The sequence below is a fragment of the Brassica napus genome, chromosome C1 (genome assembly GCF_020379485.1).
Source record: "Brassica napus cultivar Da-Ae chromosome C1, Da-Ae, whole genome shotgun sequence".
NCBI classification, from domain to species: domain Eukaryota; kingdom Viridiplantae; phylum Streptophyta; class Magnoliopsida; order Brassicales; family Brassicaceae; genus Brassica; species Brassica napus.
In genome coordinates this window covers 43521853-43539543 of record NC_063444.1, presented here as the reverse complement: position 1 = coordinate 43539543, position 17691 = coordinate 43521853, and the positions used below count along the sequence as shown (strand labels likewise).

The window sequence follows — 17691 nt, the reverse complement described above, 5'->3', positions numbered from 1 at the left end:
TCCTTGTTGTTCTTGAGATGTTGAAGAATCTGGTAGTTGGAGTGTCCAAGTCTCTGGTGCCAAACTTCTGCATCAGCTCCACACTGCCGATTTGAATACATCGCAACTAGTTCTTGACTCTTCAACACATATAGGCCATTACGACGAGGGCCCTCTGACACTACTCTCTGAGTTATGAGATCAATCACGCAAACTTTAGATGCATCAAAGTAAACACCACATGGATAATCATCACAGAGTTTAGACACAGATAACAGTGACTTCTGAATCTCAGGACATACGAGCACATCATTGAGAGAGATGTTACCTGTGGTGTTTGAGAGTGTGACAGAGCCAATGTGACTGATTGGGAGGTAAGTTCCATCTGCTACCATCACAGCGTCAGTTCCATTGTATGTCTCAGCAGTATGAAGGTTGTTTGTAGAGGAAGTGACATGTGTAGTCGCACCGGAGTCAGGATGCCATTCCTTGCCTGATGAATCAGCAACTTGAAGGGCCGCATAAGCTTGTGGAGGCTGCGTGGTTTGATATGCATTGTCAAACCTATTGTAGCACTTTAGAGCGGTGTGACCAACTCTGCCGCATATCTGACAAGTTGGACGGGAGTTGTTTCCTCCTTGTTGCTGTGGTTGGTGCTGAAAGAAGCCTCTTCCTCTGCTTGAGTAACCTCCACGACCTCTACCTTGATTAAAGCGACCACGGCCTCTGAAGTTGGGATTGTATTGGGGAGGGTTCATGGTGTAGCCGCTTTGTTGGGTCTGAAACGCCGTGTGAGAGTTGATGGCAGCTGATGCTTCCTCGTATGATTTGAGCTTACTGTCATAACCCTGAACCTCTGAGATAACATCATTGAAACTGGGTTGCGGGAACTTAGAGAGAGAGCTTTGTATCACTGTCGTGATTGGATCATACTCCCGACTCAATCCGTTGAGGAACCCAAAAATCTTCATGGAATCATCAACTGGTTTCCCAATCGAACTCAACGCATCACAGATTCCTTTGAACTCACGACTGTAGTCGTTCAAGCTCTTCTCTTTCTTTGACAAAAGTTGCAGACTTCTTTTGAGCGAAAATTCTCTGGCAAGAGAACTTTTGTTAAAGTTTTCTGCGAGTGACAGCCATACCTCCTTAGACGTTGAGAGGTTGTGAACAGATCCAAGGACTTCTTCCGACAACGTTCCGAACAGCCACGACCGAACCAGCTGATCAGAACAAAACCATGCGCCGTAAGCTGGGTTTGCGACTGTTGTGATGACTCCACCATTCTCGACCTGATGTGTAGTCTCAGGAGGCGTGATGCTTCCATTCACAAACCCTATGAGCTTCTGACTGGACAAGAGAGACTCCATCTGAGTCTTCCATAGCAAGTAATTGGTATCTGTGAGTTTCAACGTGACACAACTCAAGATGTGGACGTTGCTTGGAAACGGGTACAGAGGATCCGCCATTGCTGCGCCTGTGAGAGCTTAGAATGGCTCTGATACCATATAGAACTTTGATGAAACTAGGTTTTACTGAATAACTTTTATTATGAAACTCAGATGATCTCAATGAGAGTGTACATTGGTTTATATACTAAGCTTAGAATACCCTAGGTCTTGTACTATACACACAGGCTGTCTAGTGACTCATCATGTACTAGTCTGGATAAGGTATCAAATCTGTTCAGAGTCGGTATCTCCTTCTTTAGTCTTTCATAGCCGTTACTCTGTTTTGTCCTCTTCTTCACTTCATCTTGGCGGACTATACTGTTGACTTCTGTTTGTTGATGGGCCACTCTCGTCAGGCCCATATCTTTGTTACTCATACGTGTGTCTTAAGTAGGTGACATCGGGAGTTGAACTCATGCGGAGTTAGAGATACCATGATGCTTTTGATCTCAAGCAGTTTCGGGAGAGGACACACAGGTTATAGTATATTACAGGTTAGAAACTCATTGCTTCAGGATAATGTATGCTGTATTGGATATAAATTAATAATTGTTGTGGGTTGTAACTTTGCAGGTGCAGTTTACATTTGCCATACCTCGACAGCTACATTAGTTCTGTAATGACTCATGGTACAAGGAGATGGCATTGTAGAGGATGGATTCGACCATCCCACAAGGCCCGAGGAATAAAAAGGCCTGACCCGGATTAGGTAGAGCGACAGCTCGATCGGTCGGTTCAAGAGTCAGGTCTCTCGGCTTGACTCTTGAGTACTTTTAGTCGATCGTCGTCGACTAAAGTATATTTCGCTCAGCGGCTGCTCGGACGCCTACGGGCTTCTCGGCCCAGCAGAGGAGGCCCACCAAGATGGCGTAAATTAGGTCAAGTACGAAGCATCAGGACGTCTATATAAGGGAAAGTGGAGACAACGAGAGAAAGATCCGAAATCACTGACTAACACTTGGCGGCTAGATTAGGGTTTTCACCTTTGCTTCATCTCGCCGTTAGTTGTACTTTTCCGGTAGCTCATCGAGCCACCGGCTTCCTTTCTGTCGCACTCTTTTCGTTTCCCTTGTAACCGACTGAACGTTTTCTCCGACCATAAATAAGACGTCTTTGTTAAAACCCATACTTTCTTTATTACCGTTTTCCGATCAAACAGTTGGCGCCCACCGTGGGGCAACTAGCAAAGCAACGTCAGAACTATGGTCGTTAACAACGACAGTTCTTCATCAGGCGAGGAGCGCGAAGCTCTCGAGGTGACGCCGGCTCTAGAGGTGACACCTACGCCTACACCAGTAACTCCACTTCCCCATCCTGCGTCTATGGAAACTATCCTGGCACGCCTCGCCCTATAAGAAGCGGCGCAGAAGGCGGCAGTTGACCAAATCACGGCGATAGCAAAGATCCTTGCTCCTCTCGCTGCAAACGCCGAAGCTTCAACGGCGCAGTATCGTCGACACCTGTTCGCCACAGAACGAAACACCGACGTAGCACCTACGCGGGATAACGATAACCAAAGCGCTGGTAACGACATCAACGCGCACACTGCAAACGAACTAGCCGCGTTGAAACAGTCGGTCCTCGACATCAATTCGAAGATTCACCAGGTGACGACGTCCGCGCCCCAAATCGAGCATGTACTCGCGGAATCTCTTCGTACACCCTTCACGCAAAAGGTTACCGGTGTGCGGCTCCAGAAGATGGAGAAACTCCGTCTTCCAACCTTCAAAGGTCTCTCTGACCCTTCTATTCACGTCACGTCTTTCAACATAGCGATGCGACGCGCAAACCTGACCGACGAAGACAAAGACGCCGGCTTTTGCCAACTCTTCGTCGAAACCCTAGAAGGACCGGCCCTTACTTGGTTCACCGGCCTCAGAGAAAACTCCGTCGACTGTTTCAACGACCTCTCGACGGCTTTCTTTAAGAACTATATCATGTTCACCAACCAGGAAGCGACCGTGTCAGATTTGTGGAACCTCACTCACGCCAGCGACCAAAGTCTCCGCGACTTCATGGAGAAATTCAAAGCTATTGTCTCGAAGATTGATATTCCCGACCATATCGCCGTCGAATCTTTGATGAACACCTTGCACGTCGACTCCACATTCCGTCAGGATCTATACCGATAGCCGACAAAATCTGTCTCCGACGCCATCGCTCGCTCGCACAACTTTATCCGCATGGAAGAAGACACCAGACCAAAGTTTGCAAAAGAAGCAGCAGCAAAACAGCGACCCTCCCGAACAAACGACACCCGCCCCGAGCCCCGCCAGCACTCCTCCGGTGGAAATACCACTCAGAAGCAAGGCTACGTTAGCTCGGTCGATGATGAGGAATCTCCAAAAACAGCAGCCATCACGCGAGAGAAAGGCTGGAACCACTGGGATCGAGACTCCGCTCCGAAGCAGTCAACCTCATCCGAACCAGCGAGTTTAAACTCCGAGGAGCCAAAAAAATGGTGCCTATACCACAAAAGGGATTCCCATGATACGAAGGAATGCAAGGTCCTCATCGGGCAGTTTTTCGACGGGATCACTAATTGGACAATCCAAATGCCCACCTCTCCTACGACACCGAAACACACCAAAAGTTGGAGTAAGAGCAAGGAGAAGAAGGCACAGAAGTCTCAAAAAACACGGCCCCGAGCGAGGAAAGAGCAAGCCCTGAGCGCACTCCCGTCAACAACGTCAGCCCCGCCAATGATTCGCCTGAAGAGGAACACCCGCGTCGCCGGCGATGAGTGGAAGTCATACTCTCTCGCCCTTGCGACTCCTCTGATGACGACATCCCGACAGTGCAACCAGATCTGCGCGATAAGTTGGACAGCAAGGATAAGCAGTCTCTCGCTCCCTCGAAAACAGATAAAGACCTGCGCGTTCTATTGAAGCGAAAAAGCTCCACCAACGAAAACACAGGAACCGCCGACCTCCGTGCGACCATCTCAAAATGCAACGCTCGGAGAGTCGGTCAAACTGGCGACCTTCGCGACCAGCTCAATTCGAAGGCCGACGACCTGCAAATCCAACTCAACCGTTCGAAAGGGTCCGATCTGCGACGACGTCTCGAATCAAAAAAGAAACAGCCCGCAGAAATTCCTACATTCGAGAACACAACTGACGATTTGAGGAAGCAACTCGAATCAATGCGAGCTACCCGAGCCCCGCACATTAGTGTCATAATGGGCGGATCACCACCTTGCGGTGACTCGGTTCGAGCCGTCAAAGATCACAAACGTCAAGCAACCACCTCTCAGAAGTGGCCTTCTCCATTCGAAAATGATCACCAGATCACTTTTTCGGCACTAGACACCAATGGCGTCCACATGCCACATAACGATCCTCTCCTCGTCGACCTTGACATCGGCGAATGTCTGGTCGCAAAAGTCCTTATTGATACCGGCAGCTCAGTCGATCTCATCTTTCGCGACACACTCGACAAAATGGGAGTTGATTTAAGGGATATGAAGCCTTCCTCTCGAACGCTCACCGGCTTCAACGGAGCCTCGGAGCAAATGATCGGGACAATTCGCCTTCCAGTTTACGCAGGTGGTATAACCCGCACCATCAAGTTCTCCGTCATCCGCGCCAAAGCACCCTATAATGCCATACTCGAAACACCATGGCTGCATTCCATGAAAGCCGTCCCTTCGACTTATCATCAATGCGTCAAATTTCCCGGAAAAGACGGCAAAACTCAGACGATTCGGGGAGATCAACAAGCCGCGAGAGAACTACTGATCACAACTGTAAAGATGCAGCAACAAGCTTCCCTTGTCAACTCCGTCAGTAAACCGCTCCACAAGATATACCCCCAGAAGGAGGAAGTTCGCGAAGTCGCAATTGATGAATCCGACCCGACGAAAATCATCTAAGTTGGCGTCTACCTGTCCGACGACGTATGTTCAAAGATCGTCTCTTTCATCAAAGACAACGCCTCGACGTTCGCCTGGAAGACTTCCGACATGAAGGGGATCGACCCCGCAGTTACCTCCCATGAACTGCACGTCGACCCGACGTTCAAACCCATCCGACAGAAGCGACGAAAACTCGGTCCAGAACGATCTAAAGCCGTAAACGAAGAAGTCGACAGGCTCCTCGAGGCGGGTTTCATAACCATAGTCTGATACCCCGAATGGTTGGCTAATCCTGTTGTCGTCAAAAAGAAAAACGGCAAATGGCGCATATGCGTCGACTTCACGGACCTCAACAAGGCGTGCCCAAAGGACAGTTACCCACTCCCTCATATCGATCGTCTCGTCGAATCAACTGCTGGTAACGAACTCCTAACCTTCATGAACGCTTTCTCGGGATACAACCAGATCTTGATGCATCCCGACGATCGCGAGAAGACGGCATTCATCACCGACAGAGGGACTTACTGCTACAAGGTGAGGCCCTTCAGGCTAAAGAACGCCGTCTGGGACGAAAAGTGCGAGGAGGCGTTCAATCAACTCAAGCATTACCTCACAACAACCCCCCCCCCCCCCCCCCCCCCCCCCCGCCCCCAGTACTATCAAAGCCAGAAGCCGGCAACACATTGTCTCTCTACATAGCCGTCACATCCTCCGCCGTCAGCAGCGTGCTCATTCGAGAAGATCGGGGAGAACATAAACCAATCTTTTACACAAGTAAAAGAATGACCGAGCCGGAGACGAGATACCCAACACTCGAAAAGATGGCCTTAGCTGTCGTCACCTCGGCCAGGAAACTGCGACCCTACTTTCAGTCGCACACGATTGAAGTATTGTCCAACCAACCACTCCGAACGGTTATGCAGAATACTAACCAGTCAGGATGGTTGACTAAATGGGCGATGGAGCTGAGCGAACATGACATCGTGTACAAGAATCGCACAGCAGCAAAGTCACAGGTCCTTGCCGACTTCTTGATCGAGTTAACACCAGAGCTGGAGCAAGACCTCATCCTACCAAATTTAAACTGGATCCTACACGTCGACGGTTCATCCACGAGTAAAGGGTCGGGGGCAGGAGTGCAACTGCAATCACCAACAGGAGAGCTCATCCAGCAGTCATTCAGTTTTGGTTTTGCGGCGTCAAACAACGAAGCTGAGTACGAATCCCTCATCGCAGGGCTCCGTCTCGCCAAGGCAGTGAAAGCCAAAAGAATCAGCGCTTACTGCGACTCTCAACTTGTCGTAAGCCAGTACCTCGGCGATTACAACGTCCGCAATGAAAGGATGGACGCCTACCTCAAACTCGTCCAAGACCTCACGCGAGACTTCGAGTTCTTCGAACTCACGAAGGTTCCTCGCGGAGAAAATGTATGTGCCGACGCCCTCGCTGCTCTAGGAAGCAAGCTACACGATCAAGTCAAGAGGACAATCCCAATCCATAAAATCGAGAAATCGAGCATCGACACGAAGGCGGAACAGACTGCGATCGCAGCAGGGATTAGCGAAGCGATGGACATCGACGAAGCAGAACCTCCTTCGCAGGATGATCAGCCAACAGATTGGCGCAAGGAACTCATCCATTACCTCGCTGAAGGTTTATTGACCACCGAGAAATGGGATGCGCGGCGACTGAAGCGACGTAGCGCACACTACGTTGTCATGGACGGGGAACTACACCGATGGACCGCGACGAAGGTGCTACTCAAATGTATCTCCGGCGAAGAAACGGGACTAGTCATGGCCGAAACACATGAAGGAGCAGCAGGCAATCACTCGGGCGGACGAGCTCTCGCATTAAAAGTAAAGAATCTCGAATTCTACTGGCCAACCATGAACGCCGACTGCGAGACATACGTGCGCAAGTGCGACAAATGCCAGTGTCATGCTTCCACCTTACACAGCCCAACGGAGTTCCTTCACACCCTAACTGCTCCACAACCATTCATGCGATGGGGAATGGACATCATCGGTCCGATGCTGGCATCTCCCCAAAAGAAGTTCATCCTGGTCCTCACAGATTACTTCACCAAATGGGTTGAAGCCGAAACCTACGCCAGCATCACCGACAAGGAGGTGCAAAACTTCGTCTGGTAGAACATAATCTGCCGACATGGGCTCCCATACGAGATCATTACAGACAACGGTTCACAATTCATCTCGCATCATTTCAAGGGATTCTGCGACAAATGGCGAATTCGACTCAACATGTCGACCCCGAGAAACCCGCAAAGTAACGGCCAAGCCGAGTCGATGAACAAGACCATCATCGACGGTCTGAAGAAACGACTCGACTTAAAGAAAGGTTGCTGGGCAGATGAACTAGATGGTGTCCTGTGGTCCCACAGAACAACTCCTCGCGGAGCGACGAAGGCTACCCCTTTCTCGATGGCCTACGGCGTCGAGGCAATGGCTCCCGCAGAAGTGAATGTGACGAGCTTACGCCGATCGCGAGTGCCACAAAACGTCGAACTCAACCGCGACATGCTGCTCGACGCACTCGACGACATCGAGGAAAAGCGCGACCAAGCACTACTCCGTATCCAGAATTACCAGCATCAAATCGAGAGCTACTACAACAAAAATGTCAAATCGGGTCCCCTCAAAACGGGCAATCTTGTCTTAAGAAAGGTCTTCGAAAACACTAAGGAGTGGAAAGCCGGCAAGCTTGGAGCCAACTAGGAAGGACCATACAAGATAGTCAAAGTCATCAAACCAGGAGTATACCGACTCGAGACTTCAACAGGCGAAGCAATACCGAGGGCTTGGAACTCCAAACATCTCCGCCTCTTCCATCCTTAGTCAAGACGAACGCCTTACCGAGTAAATGCGCCTTAAAGGCCACTTTTACTCGCCTCTCGCTCAAAAAAAAAAAAAAAAAACCGAGTAAATGCGCCTCAAATGCCACTTTTACTTGCAATCTAAGAACTACGAATGGCTTGATTCCCACAAAGGGATACGTAGGCAGCCCAAAAGAAAAAGGGGTCCAGCCGAAAAAAAAGAAAAAACAAACCTCCTCCCCGAGGAATCGATCTCCGAAGCAGACGATCACTAAAGCGATGCCGACACGAGCATGCCCCGGCTTCTCAAACAAGCGTATCGGTACTCGCATCCCACGTTGGATATGTCCTGATCAGACACGTATTCACGGGAGTCGACCGTGTTGCGATTTAAACCAACACGGTCGAGACAATGACTCCAACTCACCCTGTAAAATACTAAGTAAGATTTGACCCACCGAACGCTTGAAAATTACGTTAGGGTCGATTTGGAACCGTCAACGTCGAGAACTCATAATTGAACTCAAATGATGAACGATCGCGAGTCAAAGAAATCGATCGAGACAAAGTCATAACGAGCTTAACACTACAACGATTCGATATCTCGAAAAACGTTTATACTAAACAAACAGTCACTTCAAATCTTGAGAAATCATGCATTTGATAGACAAGTACAATAAAAGATAAACAGTTAATACGATTTGAAGAGTTGGAAATAACAGAGGAAAAACAAAGTACAAGCCTCGAAAGGCAAAAGTCTAAAAGGCAACAACACAAGTCCTCCGGGACTCAAAAGAAAACAGCAAACAAATAAAACTAAGCTTCCCAATCGCTCTCGCGATCATTAAGGGCGGAAAGCTCCGAAGCCCTGACGCTCGATTCGCGGGAAATCGGAGAGACTTGCACCGTAGCATCCTCCGACACCTCGCCAGTGTTTCCCTCGCCATCCCGACGAGACTCTTCTGGAGGCGGCGAATCGCGACCCTCAACTGAAGTGTCTGAAAACACGAGGACAGGAACTTTATCTCCATCTACTCGAGCTCCTCGACCAGGCACTCCTTCCTCAAGAACAGTCGAAGGGTTTTCAATAGGAAGCGTCGGGTCCTCGCGCCTTTCTCCGATCGGGTGAGTAGGCGAGACATGCAAATTCACCGCGGTCTCTGGGTCAATTAAGCCAGCTTTGGAACCATATGGGTCGAGACCCGCCAGAATCCGAGCATCCACGAACTGAGACTCCAACGCGAGGGGAGAGAGTCTAAAATCGCTTTCGGGGATCTCGCCAACCTTCAGCTTCTCAGCCTCTTGTTCGTACTTTCTCTCGTACTCGACAAACACATCGATAGAAGCTTGCGGTATGTCGTTCCCGGCTCCTTTCAAGGCCTCGAGGCACTTCCTAGTCCCAAAGGCTTGGCTGTGGAGTAACCGAGCCTCGTCGTAAGGACCCCGACGCTCCTCTCGAGAACGAATCTTGGCGAAGCAACGATTAGCCTTGGCGGTCATTTTGCCTCAACTCTCCCCCTTTCTCTTGTCACCTCCAAGATTCTGGAATCCCTCAGACGTTTCATCTCTCCCTCGTGCGTGGCAGCGAGCGAAGCCCTCTCGCTCTCGAGATCAGCATTCTTATGTTCAAGCTCGCGGATGATTCTTCGAGATGATTCCACCGCGGCTTTAAACTCATCGCGTCGAGCAACGGTGCGGGTCATCATCCCGTTGAGCTTCTGCAGATTGGCCCTTGACTCGTTCAGTTGACGAGCGGAAACCTCTTTCTTCTCAGCAAACTCTTTCTTGGCCAGCTCGAGCTCGTCCAAGGCTCCTTTAAGGGCAGTGTCGTATTTATCAATCACGACATTCATCGTGCTGTCACCCTGAACACGCGACACAATGGAAATCGTGAAAAGTTAGGAGTCAAGGAATTTAAAAAAAAAAAGGAGGACCAAGCCGTTTACCAGCAGTTTGGCCCTCGCAGCTTCTTCGTTTTCACCCCCGAAGATCAGGTCTTTCACAGCAGGAAGAGGTTTCGCCCTCCCTCTTAATTGACAGAGAAACTCTCCACATTTTTCTGGAACGTACACTAAGGGAGCCGGTCCCTCGTAGTGGAAGTCGACCTTGTCGGGAAAGCTGAATCTAGGTGCCCTCCGTAGGATAGCGGCGCCGCGGGAAGAAGTACCGGTCTGAACGGCCCCTCCCCCGGCGGGAACATGAGTTCTCTCGCGAGGAGACGTCAGAACAAAAGACCTCTTCTCATCATCGTCTTCGTCATTTCCCATCCTTATCAGGAGTGGCGACCCTTCGCTATCTTCCTCGGAATCACCCGAGCGGGCGGCATTAAGAGAAGTCTCACGTTCCTCTCCTTCACTTACTCCCTCCTCGTCATTCCGTCCCTCCGAGGCTTCAGCCTCAGAAGCCCCTTCTTCGGACTGAAGTTCTTCTTCTCGAGCATCCTCCTCCTCTTGCTCGATCGGCTCGTCAGCATTCTCCAACTGCTCGCCGGCGGACTTCTTCTTTGTCCTTTTCTTCTTTTTCTTCTTCCGGGGTTCACCGGAAGGAGGGACGTCACTCGTCTCCTCAGTACTCCTCTCGACTCCCGAGCTGTCGCCTCTTTTCCTTTTCTTGCCCTTCCCCGCACTTCTGGCATCGGAAGGGAAAACCTCGTCAGCACGAGGAACCGCCATCGAGGGTCCTTCCCCGCTATTCAGCCCCAGCTGGGCCGCTATTAATGCGGTCAGATCAGGAAGAGTACCCATCCTCTTTGCCTCGGTAACTTGTTTTTGGATGTCTCTCGGGAAGACGTCTAGTCGCTTAGCGCGAATGGGAAGAACGGTCGGAAGATCGGATCTCCACTCTCCTGAAAACATAAGGCAGAAGGGTCAGGACGCGATAAATAAAACTTGCGACTAAAAGAACACAATCTAGAGCTGCGAGAGGACGTACTTCGAGCGATTCAATCTTTAAGCTCACGGATCTTCTCAGCGGAGATCTCGGACCAACGATAGATTCGAAGCAGAGCGACGGCACGAACACTTCTCAAAAAATCTTCGGGATAAACTGGAGAGGTAGGATGGCCGACTGCATAAAAAAAAATGGTTGGTTAGAATCGACAAATCGCTTACGGTTCACGACAGAATATTCTACCGCAAGAACGGTTCCAAAAAACTCGATAATCATCTTGGGGAGGCTCCTCGAAGGCCGAGCTGTCGGACTTAAGGAAGAAGTAGGAGCGCTGCCAGTTCTGCGTCTTATTCGGATGACCGGCACACACATTGCAGTTCGGTCGTATCATCACCGAGTAGGTGCCATCCTTCATATCGGTTATCGAGGTCATCTCCTCGAATGACCTAACGCTCATCGGCATATCAATCTGCTCCGCCAAAACCGACAAAGTGACCGCTAGTCGCAGCGAGCCATTCAGCAGCTGACTGATCGCGAGATCTCGACGTCTGGCGTATGCTGTGATCAGTCGCGGGATGGGGAACCAGTAACGAGTGTCTTCCTGAAAATAGGATTCGTACACCGTCTGGTACCCCATCGGAGGAGACCAGGGTCTCTGCGTTTTCGTAGGTACAAGGAAGGTCACGCCTACGGCACCCGCAGCCCAAAGAACCCTCTTCACACTTCCAGGAGTCGACTTCGTCTTCTCTACGCCCTCCCAGTCCTGACCGGCCAAGAAGGCAGGACGCAATAAGTCAGGATGGAGTTGAGGAAGCTCTTCGAAAATTCTGTCGGGGTAAAAGGTAGTCGGGAAGAACTCGGCCTCAGAATCATCGTCCTCCGAGGGACCGCCCTCCGCAGGTCGAGCTCTCAGGGTGACCGAGTCAACAGGCATCACCCCGCTCTGCCCGTCTCTCGAACATTCCATTGCATCCCTCGCAACGACGTTCTGGCTTCCTTCTCTCGCGAGTCTCGCAGCATCCGCGACCAGAAGTCGCTGAGAACGAGATAGATTCGCCGTGTCCATCATCGCCGCGCGATGAATTGCCTCCGGATCCCCGACACGATCCCCGTCGGGATTCCTTGTCGGATTCGACGTCGCTGCGACTGCCTTTCCCTTCTGCTGCTTCGATAGCCTCTGAGCCGACGACATCGCGGAACGGAACGGTGAAGAATGCTTCGAATGAATCTAACAACGCTTAGAGAGATAAAGGGAAGAGAGAGAAAGTACCTTTGATCGCTGAGAAAAACTTGAAGAAATGAGAGGGGATCTGCGTATTTATAAGGAAAAGAGAGGGGGGAAACTCGAGGCGCTATCATTAGGTCTATTCGGGCCTAAACGGGCCTCGAAATCCACCCTAAAAACCCAGCGGACCCTCGCGACGATTCCGTTTCTCGACATGTTATGAAAGGAAGAGAAGGGGGGGAAACTCGAGGCGTCGCCATTAAATTCAAACGGGCCCATTTGGGCCTCGAAACTCTCCCAAATGTCTAGCGGACCCTCGCGACGGTTTAGCTTCACGTCTAAATCAAACGTCGGTCATCTTAAAATCAGAATAAACCAACGGTTAATCTAGATATGTCAGTCGGGACCGATTATCCGCGACTGATCGACCTCAAGCGGAAATGTTCCAGAACCTTTCCAGCGACACAACGACCAAAAAAATAAAGCGATAAGGTCTCTACTGCTCGCCTCCGAGGGAACGACGCTGTGCGACTCATCGGCCAACCGCTCCAACCTTTCGACAGGCCCTCTATTCCCTCTATTCCCTCAAACCTTAGAATCCATCACGAGCCAGAAAGCACTTCGCTCACTGATGGACTGGGGGGGGGACTTACTGTAGAGGATGGATTCGACCATCCCACAAGGCCTGAGGAATAGAAAGGCCTGACCCGGATTAGGTAGAGCGACGGCTCGATCGGTCGGCTCAAGAGTCAGGTCTCTCGGCTTGACACTTGAGTACTTTTAGTCGATCGTCGTCGACTAAAGTATATTCGGCTCAGCGGCTGCTCGGACGCCTACCAAGATGGCGTAAATTAGGTCAAGGACGAAGCATCAGGACGTCTATATAAGGGAAAGTGGAGACAACGAGAGAAGGATCCGAAATCACTGACTAACACTTGGCGGCTAGATTAGGGTTTTCACCTTTGCTTCATCTCGCCGTTAGTTGTACTTTTCCGATAGCTCATCGAGCCACCGGCTTCCTTTCTGTCACACTCTTTTCGTTTCCCTTGTAACCGACTGAACGTTTTCTACGACCATAAATAAGACGTCTTTGTTAAAACCCATACTTTTTTTATTACCGTTTTCCGATCAAACAGGCATCTTGACAGTTTATTTTTTTCCGTTGAAGACTTGTTTCTATCTTCAAGGTTTTGCATTATTGAAGTGGAATAGTATTTCTCTAGAAATATAATCAATGTTATAGATAGATAGATAGACGAGAAGGTATGTGTGTAGGACATGTAAAGATTGGTGAAGAAGCTTGTTGAGCTTTGTGTCTTATGAATCTCTCTACTGGTGTAAGGGGATTTAGATTTTGTGAAGAAATCCTTTTTGGACTTTACTGAATGTAAACTACTACATCAAGAGGGGATACAATAAACCGAATTATCCGATTTAAACCAAACAAAACCCGGTTCAATCCCAGTTTCCTTATAATGTGGACTTGAAAATGCTAAGAAATCGATAATTTAGTTATATAATTTTTTTAAAAAGGTATATTTTTGGTGAAGATAAGAATACAGTGATTTGGTCAAGCAGAAGGTGATTTTTATTTGAATTTTGGCAAATGAGAGTATTTTTGTAGCATTTTCCCTTGAATTTGAGTATATCTTAAATTAAATATTGAGGGAACAAAAGGAAAAAGAAATTTAAAAACCACCGATAGTACTCTAAAAACCACCTTCACCTGTTCTCTCATTGGCCGTCAGAATCATGAACTCCAACGAGCATAACCCGATGGAGCACTGGCTCGGGGAAAACATCTCTGATGCTCCAACCTACGCCACTAACGGCAAAATCACGCTGCTCACCATTGAAATCCTCTTCTCCGTACTCATCTTTATGGTCTTCTCCTACCTCTACGATCAATGGTATGCCACCCGCTCTAGGAGTCACCGCCCTACAATGTTTTTCTTCGCCACCACCGATCCTTCTCATACCGCCTCACGCGGTCTAGATCCCGTCGTCTTGAAATCTCTCCCAGTTTTCAGTTTCTCCGGCGCAACTCACAAGGATCCGATTGATTGCGCCGTTTGTCTCTCCGAGTTCGAAGAGGGCGAGTCGGGTCGGGTTTTGCCCGGTTGTAAACACGCGTTTCATGTGGAATGTATTGACATGTGGTTTCACTCTCACTCAACCTGTCCTCTCTGCCGCTCTCTCGTCGTCGTCGAGGAGCCTCACGCAACAACGACGGTGGAGGAGCAAGTCACGATCACGATCGCGATTTCTCCTGAACCGCGATCTGGATCTTCGGCGATGCCGCCGTTGGATGATTTAGGGAGAGAACCAGCGGCGATTGAGACCAATAGGAGGAGTTTCAGCGAGTTCGAAGAAGACGATTTGACACGGAATCACTCGCCGATGAATCGGATGTTGAGCAGAAAAGGAAGAAGCGCCCCGTCTTCTTTTGCTGGAGCTCCTTCGTCAAGCTGCCAGGTAGTGATGAACGAGTCGGATATTGAGCGGGGAGGAGAAGAGATTAAAAGCGATTTCCGCCACGTGGATGTTCCTTAGTGGTCTTGATTATTGATATTAACATCAAGTGTGTAAGTGTATAACCATGATTTAGATCATTTTTATTGCTAAGAAATCTAAATAGAATATATATTTTTTTTAAATTGGATAAAGGCACAACTGAACAAGAATTAAAAAATATATTTTTTTTCTCTACAAATATTTTTAAAAACATAAGACTGTCTAAAACTAAGAGCATCTCCCATGTACACCTCTATATTTTCCTCTAAAATAAAAATCTCTATTATAGAGGTGAAAATGCTCCAATGCATGTCTATATAATAGAGTTTCTCTATTTATAATGGAAAATATAGAGATATGATATTTCTACCTCTAAATATAGAGGCAAAAAGTAACTTTCCTCTATATTTTCCTCTAAAATAGAGGAACTATATTATAGAAGCATACATTGAAGCATTTTCACCTATATAATAGAGAAACTCTATTTTAGAGGAAAATATAGAGATAGAAATAGGGGTAGGTTGGAGATGGTCTAACAGCTCGGCACTATATCCAAATCTGATCATCGCTCCTTTTCAAATGAAAAAAAAAACATTTTAAATTGAGTTGCTGTCGATGATTGTCGTTTAGAAGTTTAGTTGTTGATACGAAAATTCGAAGACTAATAAAACCTAAAAGAAACTACTAATGAAAGGTCTGTAAAAGGTATAGAAATATGTATAACTCATACAAAAATGAAGAAGAGAGAAGAAAACAATTTCCAGGAACTTTCCATTGTCAAATTTTTTTTTTGGCATCAAACAAAATTTTTCATAAGAGTTTACTCTAGTCCGTTTAGACCGGCTGCTAAGGCCAATCTAGAGTGAACCAGAACGTCTACAACGGTAAAGCAGCGACCTCGTGATCGTCCTTCCTTAACCAGGGAATCCGCACGGATATTGTTATCACGGGGTACATAAGAAAAATCAACATCATGGAAACAAGTTGATAAGAATTTAATATCATCTAAGTCTGGTGCTAAGGCTGGCCATTCGTCCTCCCTTCGGATGAGGTTTATTAACTGCTAACAATCCGAGCCAAAGTTAACCCCATCAAAGCCTCTGTCACGGGTTTCTTGCATTGCCAAAATAAGGCCACTAGCTTCGGCATTTATCGGTGCTTGTGTACGAGGGGCACATTTTTGTCCCTGCAATATCACAACCTCCCCTTCTGTAAGTACGAATCCCATACCCATCCAGTCGTCCTTGTCCGACCAGGAGACGTCGACGAGGCACCTAAATCTCTTCTCCGCGACAAGCGTATCTCGGGCTCTACTCTGATGCTCTGTTTGTTCCTCATCAGATGTCTCATACAGTTTATCTCCTATTTGCGCAATCCTCCACGTCTCTGCTTCATGTCTTGCTAATTGAATCGTATCCAGGGGCGAGATGTCTTTCGCATTGAAACACTTCTCATTCCTTGCTTTCCACACATACCACATCAGCCATGGGAATATCTGAGCATCCCCTTGTGGATTTGCAGTCGTAACTTGCTGCAGTAGGTACTCAAAGTTCACAAATAAGGACGTACTCGGGAACGACCCCAGAGGTGTTGGAATTGCTTCGAGAATTCAGCATTGAAAAGCTGGTGGGCACGTGAAGAGTATATGATTTATGTCTTCTATCTCCGCTCCGCATCTTTGACAAGATTTATCCGTGCCGCAGTGTCTCTCTACTAGTTTGCTTGCCGACGAAACATATCCCGATAGGGCTTGCCAGAGAAAATGTTTAATTTTTCTTGCTGTTTTTAGTTTCCATACCTTTTGTTTCAGTGGTGTGATGCTTGGTTCCGTCATCGGCGCGAAGTGATTCTTCCTTCGTTGTTTCACTGCGATATCGTATCCAGTTCTCACCGTGTAATGCCCTGATTTTGAGTGCTTCCAGCAGTAGCCGTCTTTTCTTCCAGATTTACTAATCTTTATCTCAAGGTTACGTTGGATATCATCAGTATGTATGAACTCTTCGAGAAGCTCCGGTTTCCATTCTTTTGAGTCAGGATCAATTAAATGATGGACTTTCAGGTCTTTATCTACTTCCAGTTGAGCTCGACGTGCTGGCCTTGCTACTTCCTCCGGGATCCAGACGTCATCCCATACACTGGTATCAGCTCCTGTCCCAATCGTGCAGCACACACTATCTTCCAGTACTTGTTTCGCTGCCATCAGGCTCCTCCATCTATATGATGGGTTTGATGCTTTACATGTTCGAAGTGGGTTTGAGTGCCGGTAGTATCTACCTTTTAGGACCCTCGCGAGTAGCGAGTCCGGAAAGACTAATAGGCGCCAGACCTGCTTGGCTAGAAGTGCCAGGTTAAAATCTCGAAAGTCCCAAAATCCCAATCCGCCTTCCTCAAGTGGTACACAGATTTTATCCCATGAAATCCAGTGTATTCCGCGATTGTTTTCTTTTGTGCTCCACTAGAACCTCGCCACTGCGGCAGATAGTTTTTTACATACTCCCTGTGGTAATAGATAGCATGACATGACAAAGGAGGGGATCGCTTGTGCTACTGATTTGATTTGGACTTCTTTACCTCCGCGAGACAGCAGTTTCCCTGACCAATTGTTAGTTCTTCCATTCATTCTTTCCTGGACATAAGAGAAAACTTGAGTCTTTGAGCCACAAATTTTCTCCGGCATCCCCAAATTCATCCCCATACCCCCTTATCTCGTTATCCCAAGTGATCTTTTCAGATCCTTTTTAGAGGACGCTACGGCCTTAGAACCGAACAGAACTGAAGATTTAGTTTTATTCAGTTGTTGTCCTGAGACTTTACCGTAGACGTCAATTATTCGCATCAGTTCCTCGCATTGAGGTTGTTCTGCTCTGCAGAAGAACAAACTGTCATCCGCAAATAATAGGTGTGAGATCGGGGGGGGGGGCATTCTCTTGCTATTTTGATG

The 17691-nt window shown here is 48.3% G+C and overlaps 4 protein-coding genes across 4 annotated transcripts; 2 read left to right on the top strand and 2 right to left on the bottom strand.

Annotated features, from left to right (window-relative positions):
* Positions 1 to 1808: 1808 nt before the first annotated feature.
* Positions 1809 to 14886, top strand: LOC106443475 (RING-H2 finger protein ATL2). The gene is made up of 3 exons (XM_048746197.1): positions 1809 to 1924; positions 2004 to 2308; positions 13092 to 14886. Exon 3 carries the CDS (start codon positions 13989 to 13991, stop codon positions 14787 to 14789), a length of 801 nt encoding a protein of 266 aa, XP_048602154.1. The 5' UTR covers positions 1809 to 1924; positions 2004 to 2308; positions 13092 to 13988; the 3' UTR covers positions 14790 to 14886.
* LOC125580049 lies at positions 6108 to 7439 on the top strand. Its single transcript, XM_048744007.1, has 2 exons — positions 6108 to 6587; positions 6696 to 7439. The coding sequence occupies exons 1-2, from the start codon at positions 6108 to 6110 to the stop codon at positions 7437 to 7439; spliced, it is 1224 nt and encodes a 407-aa protein (XP_048599964.1).
* LOC125580048 (meiosis-specific protein ASY2-like) lies at positions 9619 to 12203 on the bottom strand. Its single transcript, XM_048744006.1, has 4 exons — positions 11255 to 12203; positions 11081 to 11188; positions 10069 to 10967; positions 9619 to 9987 (listed from the first exon to the last, which is right to left on the bottom strand). Exons 1-4 carry the CDS (start codon positions 12201 to 12203, stop codon positions 9619 to 9621), a joined length of 2325 nt encoding a protein of 774 aa, XP_048599963.1.
* Positions 14887 to 15813: 927 nt separating the features above from the next.
* LOC106441797 lies at positions 15814 to 16950 on the bottom strand. Its single transcript, XM_013883561.1, has 2 exons — positions 16549 to 16950; positions 15814 to 16281 (listed from the first exon to the last, which is right to left on the bottom strand). The coding sequence occupies exons 1-2, from the start codon at positions 16948 to 16950 to the stop codon at positions 15814 to 15816; spliced, it is 870 nt and encodes a 289-aa protein (XP_013739015.1).
* Positions 16951 to 17691: the final 741 nt, after the last annotated feature.

Bases quoted from the DNA above. Each gene is read 5' to 3' on its own strand.
- LOC125580049 (XM_048744007.1), top strand. From the start codon at position 6,108: ATGGCCTTAGCTGTCGTCACCTCGGCCAGGAAACTGCGACCCTACTTT. The intron at 6,588-6,695 runs GTAAGCCAGTAC...GAACTCACGAAG, and splicing joins ACTGCGACTCTCAACTTGTC to GTTCCTCGCGGAGAAAATGT.
- LOC125580048 (XM_048744006.1), bottom strand. From the start codon at position 12,203: ATGTCGTCGGCTCAGAGGCTATCGAAGCAGCAGAAGGGAAAGGCAGTC. The intron at 10,968-11,080 runs GTGAGCTTAAAG...TTATGTTTTCAG, and splicing joins GATCTCCGCTGAGAAGATCC to GAGAGTGGAGATCCGATCTT. The intron at 9,988-10,068 runs GTAAACGGCTTG...TCGCGTGTTCAG, and splicing joins CTGCGAGGGCCAAACTGCTG to GGTGACAGCACGATGAATGT.
- LOC106443475 (XM_048746197.1), top strand. From the start codon at position 13,989: ATGAACTCCAACGAGCATAACCCGATGGAGCACTGGCTCGGGGAAAAC.
- LOC106441797 (XM_013883561.1), bottom strand. From the start codon at position 16,950: ATGGCAGCGAAACAAGTACTGGAAGATAGTGTGTGCTGCACGATTGGG. The intron at 16,282-16,548 runs GTATGGAAACTA...TACCTACTGCAG, and splicing joins TCACACCACTGAAACAAAAG to CAAGTTACGACTGCAAATCC.